General features: G+C 41.5%; 2 protein-coding genes across 2 annotated transcripts; one reads left to right on the top strand and one right to left on the bottom strand.

Annotated features, from left to right (window-relative positions):
* The first annotated feature begins 3,074 nt into the window (after positions 1–3,074).
* On the top strand, positions 3,075–6,719 carry si:ch211-57n23.1 (uncharacterized). The gene is made up of 3 exons (XM_050033931.1): positions 3,075–3,484; positions 4,505–5,063; positions 6,188–6,719. The coding sequence occupies exons 2-3, from the start codon at positions 4,516–4,518 to the stop codon at positions 6,327–6,329; spliced, it is 690 nt and encodes a 229-aa protein (XP_049889888.1). The 5' UTR covers positions 3,075–3,484; positions 4,505–4,515; the 3' UTR covers positions 6,330–6,719.
* Positions 6,720–6,721: 2 nt separating this feature from the next.
* On the bottom strand, positions 6,722–11,455 carry chrac1 (chromatin accessibility complex subunit 1). Its single transcript, XM_050033937.1, has 3 exons — positions 11,233–11,455; positions 10,922–11,048; positions 6,722–8,148 (listed from the first exon to the last, which is right to left on the bottom strand). Exons 1-3 carry the CDS (start codon positions 11,389–11,391, stop codon positions 8,066–8,068), a joined length of 369 nt encoding a protein of 122 aa, XP_049889894.1. The 5' UTR covers positions 11,392–11,455; the 3' UTR covers positions 6,722–8,065.
* Between the last annotated feature and the right edge of the window lie 395 nt (positions 11,456–11,850).

The raw sequence follows: 11,850 nt of genomic DNA, 5'->3' as shown, positions 1-11,850 counted from the left end.
TTGATGAGCTGGATAGATGGGTAGGTTATGCATGTCCTGACAAGTTGTCCATGACAACAAGTTTTTGTTGGAACCCTGGGACATCAACTGCCTCAGCCAGTCAACGTTTGTGATGTCATCAAAGAGAGCCCTGCTGCCAGTGCCCTGCAAAGTAAAAACAAAATGGCTGAGCAAAGAGGCAAAAATTACAAGATGAGACCCAACCTGAAAGTTTTACTTCAGTTTACACTAGGCTGCAACTACAGACATTAAAATATATATTTGATTTTTAGATTAATAGTTAATATTCTGCCACCATGGTAATAAGCTCACATTACCTTGCAAAGGTGAGCTAACAGTTAGCCAGCTGGGGCACTAGCTGCTTAGTGTTAACCCCTTGATCATACAGAATACCAAAGAATACCAAAGGCCGCCACAAAAAAATGTGTTATTAGTTTAGACAGTCAAAGGGACAGTGAGTCATAGATGTTTGTTTCTGGCTGCTAGAGTTAGTGGGCTAGCCGTAGCGCTAGCATTAGCATGCTGAAATGTGCATGCTAGCATTAGCGCACTAGCCCGCCAACTGAATCCTTTATTTTTTCCAGGATTGTGCCCGGTGATACAAAGTATTGCATAATGAAAGTGAGGCTTATGGGGAGCAAATCTAAAGCGCATGATAAACCAAGAACACCCTTTTATGTGGTGGCCTTTTTCAAACGAGCAGTGCATGGGCAAAGTTATTAACTTAAATGAGTAAGCAATTGTTAGTAGCTAGCATGCTAGCTAGCTATCTCTGTTATATGATGTTGTCTTGAGACCATCACATGGATGTTGACCTCAAGTCATGATTGCTTTATTCTGTCACATGATGAAGTCTTCAGACCGTCAAATTGATATCGACCTCAAGACTAAGACCAGACCAGACCACCACTGCATGATACACTTACAATAAATGTGGAACATGCAAACCATAGACACTCTTTAAACTGATCTGAAAGATTCAAATTCCCATTAAAAGCCCGCAGAAAACAAATGAAGACTGCCCTTCATTCACCTCTTTAATTGCCAGACTGTGTGTGCGTGTGTGTGTATACGGCGAAACAACCAAGACTGAATACAGGAGGAATTCCACGTCCCCGAAGATGAGATGCTACATGAATACCTCAGGCAGCAGAAGAAGAGGATGAACCATGATGGAAGGACAAGCCCTTGCACAGCATGTACCACCGACAGATTGAAGAAGTGGCCGACATCCCAAAATCCTACCAGTGGCTGCAAAAGGCTGGATGGAACAGCACAGAAGCACTAATCATGGTGGCACAGGAACAGGCACTTAGTACAGGATCAATAGAAGCAGGGGTCTACCACAGCAGACAGGACCCCAGGTGCAGCTTTGCAAAGATGCTCCTGAGACAGTTCAGCACATATTAGCAGGGTGGAGGATGCAGGCAGGAAGAGCGTACATGGAACGCCATAATGAAGTGGCTGGCATAGTGTAGAGGAACATCTACACTGAGTATGGGCTGGAAGTCCCAAGGCCAGAATGGAAGACACTTCCTGAGGTGGTTGATAATGACCGAGCTATAGGATCCTGTGGGACTTCCAGATCCAGACTGACAAACTGATGATGGCTAACCAACCGGACATCATGTTGATAGATGTAGCAATCCCGAGTGACAGCAACGTCGGAAAGAAGGAACACAAGAAGCTTGAAACATACCAAGGGCTAAAAGAGGAGTTTGAAAAGATGTGAGAAGTAAAGGCAACAGTGTGGTAATCAGAGCACTGAGGGCTGTGACCCCCAAACTGGGAGAGTGTCTCCAGCAGATTCCAGGTACAACATCTGAGGTCTCAGTCCAGAAGAGTGCGGTCCTGGGAACAGCTAAGATACTGCAGAACCCTAAAACTCCCAGGCCTCTGGTAGAGGACCCGAGGACCCGATATATATGGGAATTTTCCTTTGTTTTCTATGAGCAAACAAATTAAACACTAAGTAAATAACATAATACGTTGATAATCACGAGATCAGTAGGGTCTTTGATATGTGCTGTGGGGATTTCTGGTGACCATATTAGATTGTGCCTGTTCTCTTTGCTCTGCTGTGGAGCCTGTTTTCTTTATTCTGGTGTGTCTGATGTGTTGCAGTTGGTTTATCCTGACTGGATTAGCCGTGTAATTGTGTAGGAATCTGAAAATTGGCACTTTAACCTCAATGAGTCATTTCTTTCATTTCAAATGCAAAACAATAACTGTAGCTGTGACTGTTTTTATGGCTCTTCCACATTATTTATTTCATTATTGAGCCAAAAAAACAAGGATTTTCTCTTAACTGGATGAAACTCTTAACCTTAACGTCAACTCTTTGTTCTCCAAATGGTTTGAAAATCATTAGCAGGACCTGAAAGCAACATCTGGCTGCCACCATCAGCTGTAGACCAGAGCCAAAGTATCTGTGTGGACAGGACTCATCTCATACCACATTTTTCAGTCCCACCCTTTTTAAGAGTCGAGTCAAGTCAAGTCAGTTTTTATTTATATAATGCCACATCATAACAGAAGTTAGCCTATCTCAGGACACATTCGTGTAGCTAGTCGAGCAGGTCTAGACATTACTCTTTTAATTCACGGCAACCCAACAAGTCATGTTTTACAGTCTTTCCTGAGATTCACATCCTTCAAGACTGATGGTGTGTGCCTCATGTTCATTCCTCCCCTAACATTACAACACCCTCGATTCTCTGTGCCAAAATACGTCTCCCATTCCTCGTTGCTTATGTCAGGGTATAAACCTCATTCTCTGACCATTCAAAAGACTTAACAAATAAACACAGATGGTGTGAATTAATCTTTGGGACAAAACAAGTTTGGGTATATTTTAAAACTGTTGTTTTTACAGCAGAATTACAGATGTTTGTGGGCATATCTGAATTGGTGACAAGGTGTTTCAGTGCACAGGTATGATTGCATGATGTTGAGATGTTAAACATGTTTTAAATTTAAAATTCAAGCCTGGCTGGTTGTGTTCAGGACATTGTAAAATGGCTCATAAATTCCAGGAGCATCACACCTCCTACTGCACTCACAGACTCACTGACTGAAGTCTAGAGGAACAAAAAGCTGCAAATTAACACGTTTACCAAAATAGTACAATCCAGCATATCCAGATGATTTCATTTTTTTAAACAGGAATAAATTACAGAGAAGCTCTGCAACAGACTTTCTCTTCCCTACATGCCTGTCTTTATTTTTGCACTTACAAATCAGGATCCTTCCCAGCCAGACTGCAAGTGTTTGACCGCTCTTTGTGTTAACTTTCCCTCAATTACTCCACAGACTCTGAGGGGAAAATCCTTGCTCCTGACTGCTGTTACCAGGCCAGTAAATAGTGATTCACATCGCATGTAACAGGCTGCGAGTCAACGACTCATTTTTTCCGACGACTTCAGGCACCAGAGGAGCGTCGCAGCACTCACACACTGCTTCGTCGCTGGGGTTTCTTTGCAAGGTAAGACACAATACACACACAAGACATGAGAGAAACTGGTGAAAGGAACTGAGATGAAAGATGTTTGTATGAGTTTAAGTTGTTGCAGTGAGCAGGAGTTGCAGATTTGCTGCCATGCGCCGTCACCCTTTTAACTTTTTACCATGAAGCTCCCAAAGTGAGAGTAAAACTTCCGGAAATCATATGAGAAATAAAACAAACATGTGCTGCAGCCTTTTCAAAGTTTGTAAATCACTGTAAAAAAAATAAATAATTCTTAGTAGATGAATACGTGGTTGTAGTGTAGCTATATTTAAGCCTTTATTCTCTTTATTAAGCGTAAGATAACGTACACTTTTATTTTGAAGGTAAAATCACATTTTCCCTGTACTGACAGTTTAATACCAGTTAAAAGTCTCACTTTTGTATTTAACATGGGTGTAGATATCTGGGGGGAGGCAGGGACCCCCCAATAAAAACATGAAAGTAGCAGAGGACTTTTATTTTGACAGTATTAAAGACATTTACACCATAAATCGATGCAGAAAATGCACAAATTGGTGCAAAAAAAATCACCACAATATAGGAAATTAAGTGTTTGGGGCTCTGAATTTTCTGGTGAAGGGCCCCAAATCCCTCGTTTCGTATGTGTCCCCTCCAGTGTTGAAGAGAAATGAAACCTCTACGCCCTTGGTTTATAAATAACAAGTTAAAATGTACAAGCCCGTCAAATTCTCCATTCCTCCTTCTCACGCACAATTTGGTCTCTAGGAACAACACGGGATTGTGCAAATATTTTGATGATTTTATCATTATGACAATAGGAGAGCTACAGTGTGAGTAAAACAATAGCTTTGTCACAGGAAAAGACCAGTGGAAAAAATTTGTAGTGGATAAGGTCTGTCATGATGCCAAGAAATGGCCTTTCCAGCCATTACAGCTCTGTGTGTGTGTGTGTGTGTGTGTGTGTGTGTGTGTGTGTGTGTGTGTGTGTGTATACTGCTCCACACGTCTGATCGAGCCTCATACTTCATATTTCAGCCAGTTTGGAGATGCTCCAGGGGGCAGTGAGCAGGGCCGTGCTCTGCCTGTCCTGCTCCCTCCTGCTGGTGGGGGTCTGCTCCCCAGCGGAGGGTGCAGCGGCAGCGGGGCCTCTTACTCTTCCCCCTGAACAACTGTCTGGGGAACCTGACCTTGAGGACGGGGAGTGGGGCTCTGGATCATCTCTTCTGCACCTGCTACACAGCTTCCCTGCTGACAGCCCCTTCATAACAGAGACCCCAGGAAAACCAGTCAACTGCACCCAACGCTTCTGGTTACCACCATCCTCTGCGATCTGCTGGGAAAACATAGCTGGACCCAAGGAGTTTGCCAAGTCCCGTCTGCTTGTTCTCCAGAACAGGGCTGCCCTGCAGGCTGTGTCCACCACCAGCGGGGTGGAGGAGGGAGGGCTCTCCTATGAAAATCAAGCCAGAGAGGAGGTCCAGGGGATCGTCTCAGACCACCTGAGTATGGTAGAGACTATGGAGACCATGGAGAAGGTGTTTGTCTCTTTGGAGGAGAAGAGGAAAGAGGGGACGGAGCGGGGGGTCCTCACAAGGTGAGAAACGGAAGTCCATGGACCATTTGATGGATTAAAGTTCCAGTGTGTACCCATAGCTACGTTTTCATTGGTGTATAATCACCTGGAAATAAGAATTTTTGTGTTTTTCTTACCTCAGTATACATACAGAGTGGGTCCTCCTCCACAGAGTTCGCCATGTTGTTCTACAGTAGCCCAGAACGGCAAACCAAACACTGGCTCTAGATAGAGCCATTTGTGTTTTGCGTCGGCTACTGTTGTTCTCCTACGTGCTTGGCAGACAGGAGAAGTTTCAGTTGGTTGCAATCCGCCTCCCCTACCGCTAGATGCCAATAAATCCTACATACTGGAGCTTTAAATAAAGGCACTGATAAAGGGAAGAGGAGGGGGCTGACAGTTTTATTTTATTTAATAATTTTAAAAAAAGATTTACAGTGGTGCAATGACTGAAGAAGTAGGAATAAAATGAAAACATACCCCCTGATTTCTCATGTAATGCCTAGGTGCAGGTACTTAGTGTAAATTAGTGGTTTGACTTTCTGTTGTTTCATATTAGAACCTCACCTCCCTGAGATCAGTCACAAAACACAGCCACAAGCCCCACTGTGCACAGACAAATTAATTAAGTTTCTGGTAAATCCTGATCCAAGGCCAGCAGTGGGATTATTTCCAAATAATTGTTAGCAAGGCAGGGACCCTGGATCAGTGTTACTTGTTTGGCCTAAACATAACGCAGCGTGAATGCCAAAGACGACAGAGTGGAAATCCAGACAAGCAGCTGAGTCATTTCAAGTGTTTTCCAACAGTCAGCTGTTGGGACATCTGGCTGAGACGAGGCTCTGGCACTAAAACGGCTGGAGAGAATTAATGCAATTCAGTGCTTTCTCTCTATTAGATGTGAAAGAACACGCTTGTTACTTGGACAGTAATGAATTTGGTGGAGTGCTGTCAGAAATTTAGATTCATCGATACATATCCTTCTGAAAATGGTTTCAGTACTGATGCTTTCTCTCTCTCTCTTATTGTTAATGTTTACTACAGTTACTCTGCTGCTCTCTGCTACAAGGAAAAGTTATGTCATAACCTTCTTATCTTTATAATAAAAAAAGAGAAATTAACTTGTCATTTGTCGTCTCTTTCAGCATGAAGGAGCATCTGGCCGACACAAAGGACGCCATAGAGGGAAGAGAGCACATGGCAAACATCCTGGAGAATAAGTTTTCTACTTTAGAGAATAATCTGCTTAACATGCAGTTTAGACTCAACAAACTCATCCTACAGTGACAAAGACCGGTCGCCTTATTTGAGCTGTATTTATATATTCATGTATTGTGCAGTAATGTAGCAAATGCATGCATGCTCAGGATTATGTAAGTATGTAGTATGAGGACAAAATATACGATTGATAAGCACCTACAAGTAACATGTGTAACCTTGAATCAGCGGAGATAATTAAACCTCACATTGTCGGGGAGATTATGTAGCTGCTAAATCACGTTTTGTATTTCCAGTTTGCAGACATGCTCCATATGGAGATTTCACGGTAATGCTAACAGCCTCTCGTAAAACTGGAAGACATTTGTGAAGCTTGGAACAGAATAACCAACACATCATTCAGCATTAATAAACTGCATTTTCTATCTCTCAATAAAATAAAATAATTGCAGCGCAACATGAACATTAGACAGCATGAATCTTTATTTTAATATCAAATCTAAACAATTAATTTGTAAATTCATGAGGACGATGTGTTGCAAGGTGGTCAGCTGTTATATACACTTTAAATATTCACATCTACCAGGCTGAGAGTGAATTTTCATTTGGAAAGACTTAGCATGTTCAGTTGCTTCGTAGTTAAGCTGGAAAAAAAGAGGTATTTGAACTTTTGATTAAACAACTTTCAAGTATTTATGATAAACTACTCAAACATGACAAAATCCTGAACAAAAAACAACGATCATGTGTAACACAGAATCAGTAACAACAGCATGTTTCACTTTGAAATCAATGTTTGGCAGCATTGCTAAAGGAAAGTGTTCACCCAATCATGTTTTAAAGGCAATAACTCAGGAGCTGAGACGTCTGTGCACCAGCTGTGTCTTGACCTGTTACATGGAGTGAGGCCTGCAAGCTGTGGAAAACATTTGTTATACTCCTTCTGATTGTTGTGCATGCAAAACAAGCACATTTACAAGACACTGTTACTAGAATAGGGCTGCAACTACCAATTATTTTCCTCATCAGAAAATCTGCTCTATTTTCACCATTAACTGATTAATCGTTTGGTTTATAAAGTGTCAAAAAATCTATGAAAAATGCTCTTCACAATATTCCAGAGCTCAAACTGACATTTCCAAATTGCTTCTTTTGTACAACAAACAGTCCAAAACCCAAAGACTGTCATACATTTACCACATCGTACATCATTTACGGTCATAAATGACAAAGAAAAGCAATAAATTCTCACATTTTTAAGAAGCTAGAACCAGCAAATATTTGACAGTTTTGCTTGAAAATAACTGAAAAGATTAATTATCAAAATGGTTGGCGATTAATTTTCATTGGATCGACTTATCGTTGCAGCTCTTTACTAGAAAACCTTCAAGGATAGTTGAGCAATACGGGCAAAATGCAAAATTGTTCTGAAATTGTAAAATCTTCATTATCTTTTGGGGTTATGATTTATATACGGCTGCTTTGTTCAGGCCATTGAAACAACATTGATTATATTAATTAATGTAAGACATACAGTACAACTTCTATGTTCCTCTATGACTCTGTGTGTTCTTGTATTTGAAGGTGATCTCTGACTCTTCCAGATTTCACATTTGCCCTACGTGGCTTACTTTTAGTGCCATGTCCACTAGCGTCTTGCCTGAGCCCTACAGCTGAACTCTGGCAATGTATTTCAAAGCACTGAGAAAGTTAAGGGTGTCTCTTCTGCCAGTGCTCTCAGTGAAAGACAGGACATGTACATTTGATAACATCTGTCCAGACGTGAAATGCAGCCGTTGTCATTTTTAAAAGTCAGCATCGTCATCTTCTTGCATTTGCTCCAGAGATTTGAGGTAATCTCGAGCCAAGATCTTCTTCGGCAGGATGTCTATAAAAAGAGAATATTACACTGTGTTAAACTTGATGTTGTGCAATGTCGTCCCTGACTGTCACTACTTTCCAAGCCACGAGAAGGGCTGTGAAATTGTGTTTATAGCGTCTGAATGTCTGTCTGAGAAATGGTAATGGAAACAGATCCTGAAGGCAAATTTTGTCCCTGGTAGGAAGTGATCTTACAACAAAAACTGCTGCAGGAAAATGAATCACACATAAACACTGACAGGTTTATTACAGTGAAATAAATCAAATTTATAAAATACCAGTTCAATAAAGAGTCACAATAAAGAGCTGGTTGGATAAAAGAATGACATTTTCGAGTTGTAGAGAAAACGGTGTCTATGGGTATCAGAAACTTAAATTGAACACTTTTTAAGAACTTTTCAATATAATTTTTGACTAAATTTCAGACAGATTTTTGGACGAATTGTCTTTTTCTTATTCAAACATTGCAGGTCATTATTATATAGTAGTTACAGTATATGCCTACATAAAACCTACCTCTCCTGGAGACCACATATATACAGTCTCATGCACCAGGAGGTTTTAGAAATTTGGTTATTAGAGTGAGTTTGGTTAATTTATTAGCTCTATATATCAATAAGGGGATACACAATGTGAAATGCAACACTTCAAACTACAGCAACCAAATGACCATGAAGTTGGTTATAACCTGTGTGGAGATCAGATGTATTACAGTTTTTGACTGCATTTACTTCATCTAGGTGTACCTAATAAACTGAATGTACCCAAAATCCATACTTGAACCATAACTTAGAAAAGTTCTGAAAAGTCACAGGTTACTCTAATGTTTCAGTGGTAAAGGGTTAAAGGGTGAATTATGTGTTTTTAACCTGGACCCTATTTTCCCATGTTTTTGTGTCTAAGTGACTAATGGGAATGACAAGTACTGAGCGAGAAGGCTGCAGCCAGCAGCAGCAAAACAGCCTGCAATGTAACCACTTGGGTATTTGTGCACAGTCAATGTACATCCACTTAAGAGTTTGTTTTTGCCACTGACAAGCTCAGATTGTTATTATAAGGGTCAGAAAACATTATGGAAAGGATCCCTACAAAGATAGATCTTTTTGTTAAAGAGTAAGATGCCTTTTTTTTTTAACCAGAAACAGCCCCAAAATCAATTTAGCCAAACCCACCAGACCCCATTTAAATACAAAATAATTTTAGTGTGTGTAGAAAGAGCATATTTTCACATCTAACTCTGTGAATTAAAAGTTTATTTCAACCAAACCTGGTTTGGTGATTGTTGGAGCAGTGGAAAGAGGAACAGAGATGTCTTTTTTGAGTTTTATTTTGTTAAGGTCCACTTTGAATGAAAGGTGTTTTATGATGATAAAATTACTGTTTTTTTAAATGAAGTCTGGTGGATTTGATAATAGCGATTTTGGGGCTGTTTCTGGTTAGACAAAAAGGATCTTAGGAGGGTCTATTTCTGCAGGGTTCCTTTTCATAATGTTGTCAGACACTTATAATAACAATCTGAACCTGTCAGTGGCAAAAAACAGCACTTTGAGAGAACATAAATTGGTGTACAAATGCCCTGCCTGGTTAGATTGAAGTCTTTTTCACAGCTGTCAGCTGCAGTGCTCTCACACAGTACATCCATCCATTTTCATCTGCTTATCTGTGGCCGGGTCGCGGGGGCAGCAGGCTGAGCAAAGCACCCCAGATGTCCCTCTCCCCAGCAACGCTTTCCAGCTCCTCCTGGGGGACCCCAAGACTTTCCCAGGCCAGATGAGATATGTAATCCCTCCAGCGTGTTCTGGGTCCGCCCCAGGGCCTCCTACCACTTGGACGTGCCTTGAACATCTCTAACAGGAGGCACCCAGGAGGCATCCTGATCAGATGCCTGAACCACCTCAACGGACCCCTTCAAACGCAAAGGAACAGCGACTCTACTCCGAGCTCCCTACAGATGTCTGAGCTCCTTACCCTATCTCTAAGGGCGCATTCACACCAGGATAATCCGGGGGACTCCATTCGATTGGGCGGGGAATACCGAAAAAATTCACATCTTCATTTGGGTCGGCTCACTTTCACACGGCACTTTTTTTATTCACGCAGTTACAACAGCTGCTCGTTTTGGGGCCAGGAAGAAAAAAGCATGAGGAAGAAGAGAACTGCAGTTTTTTTTTTTTTTTTTTAACCGAGATTCGATACTGATCCGCTGACCGATAAAATCTATGTGCCACCATCCTCTAGCTGAACAATTCAAAAACTGCCTGTCCCGGTTCACGCTGTTGGCTTTGTTTTTTCGCTACCCAAAGTGCACTGCGCTCTACGTCACTTCCTCTCTTTGGTTCACTTTCTCTCATTTCCCACTGTAAGCGAACCACACCAGGGTTCACTTGCAAGTGAACCAAGACCCCCAGTTTTCAAGCGGACCAGTATTCATACAGTACTGAACCAATTTCAAAACTTAATGTGTCCATTAGTCACTTAGACACACTGGAAAAATAGGGTTCAGGTTGTAAAATATTAAAGTTACCCTTAAATAGTGACCAGGGTTAGAAATTAGCACCAGCCATATGCTGGTAAAATATCTAAATGGCAGCTATATTTTCGTCACTCACCAGCCAAAAAACAACGGTAATCTATTGAGAAGCTAGTAGATTTTGAAATCCACCAGCCACAGCAGCAGAAGAAGAGAGACCAAAAAAGGTTAATTTCCCACCCTGATAGTGATCACCACTGCATGCTGCAGACAGTCCCTGAAGGTATATCTGGCTGTGGCTGAGTCTCACCTGTTAGAAAGTGGAAAGTCTCCGTCTCCTCTGCGGTGTTAGCCAGGTCGGTGTATGACAGAGAGTTGGTTTCCTTCCCGGTGCCGTTGTTGAATGAAGCCAGAGCCAAGTGCTGCACAAACAGCTCCTTCAACAACACGAGACAAGTCAGTGAAGCAGAAAGTCACAGGAAGTGGAGCTCAAATGGAAACAGCAGCAGCTACATGCACAGTTACCCCAGAAGCTAACAGCGAGCTAACCCTGTTAGCAGCAGCAGATGAATGAGCTGATAATTAGCAGTGAAGCGATGGTTTAGCATTAATGCAGCTTACTGTCGCCTTGGTGGTGAGGAAGAGAGCGTCCTGGTTGATGCTGGACACGTCGGGGGAGCTCTTCATTATCAACCTCACTCTGGATATTGGGAGCGAGATGAGTTTTTTGTTGGCTGACGTTTGGTCGTCTTTGTCAGGGGTATTTTGAGACATCTTCATGAGGACACGGCGCGAGACAGGCGGAACTTCAAGTATTGTTTTGAACCGTGACGTATTTCTTCTTCTTCTTTACATTAACGGTAGCTGGCGGCCGTTACACTGGATTACCGCCACCTGCTGGAGTGGAGTCCCTTATTATTGAGAATTATTGTCTTTGTCACTAAAAAATGTTCAGATATTACCATTATTATCATAATTATCATGGGCAAGCTATGAAAATATACGTATTGGTAGATCTAATATATTAAAAGTGAAAATATTACGTAATTATTTGATAATTTTACGGTCTTGCTCAGTGATGGATGAAGTCCCTGAGGGCCACACTTGAGTAAAAGTACGTATTAAATTACTTTCATAGTATCAGAATATTACCTGAGTAAATTTCTCAATGTATCTGATATTTACTGTACTTACGTATCAAGCGTTTTTATGATATTAAATGTACTTAAGTAATAGTAA

The sequence above is a fragment of the Epinephelus moara genome, chromosome 22, assembly GCF_006386435.1.
Source record: "Epinephelus moara isolate mb chromosome 22, YSFRI_EMoa_1.0, whole genome shotgun sequence".
NCBI classification, from domain to species: Eukaryota; Metazoa; Chordata; class Actinopteri; order Perciformes; family Serranidae; genus Epinephelus; species Epinephelus moara.
Note: the sequence above shows the minus strand (reverse complement) of the source record. Positions and strands in the feature narration are given on the sequence as shown.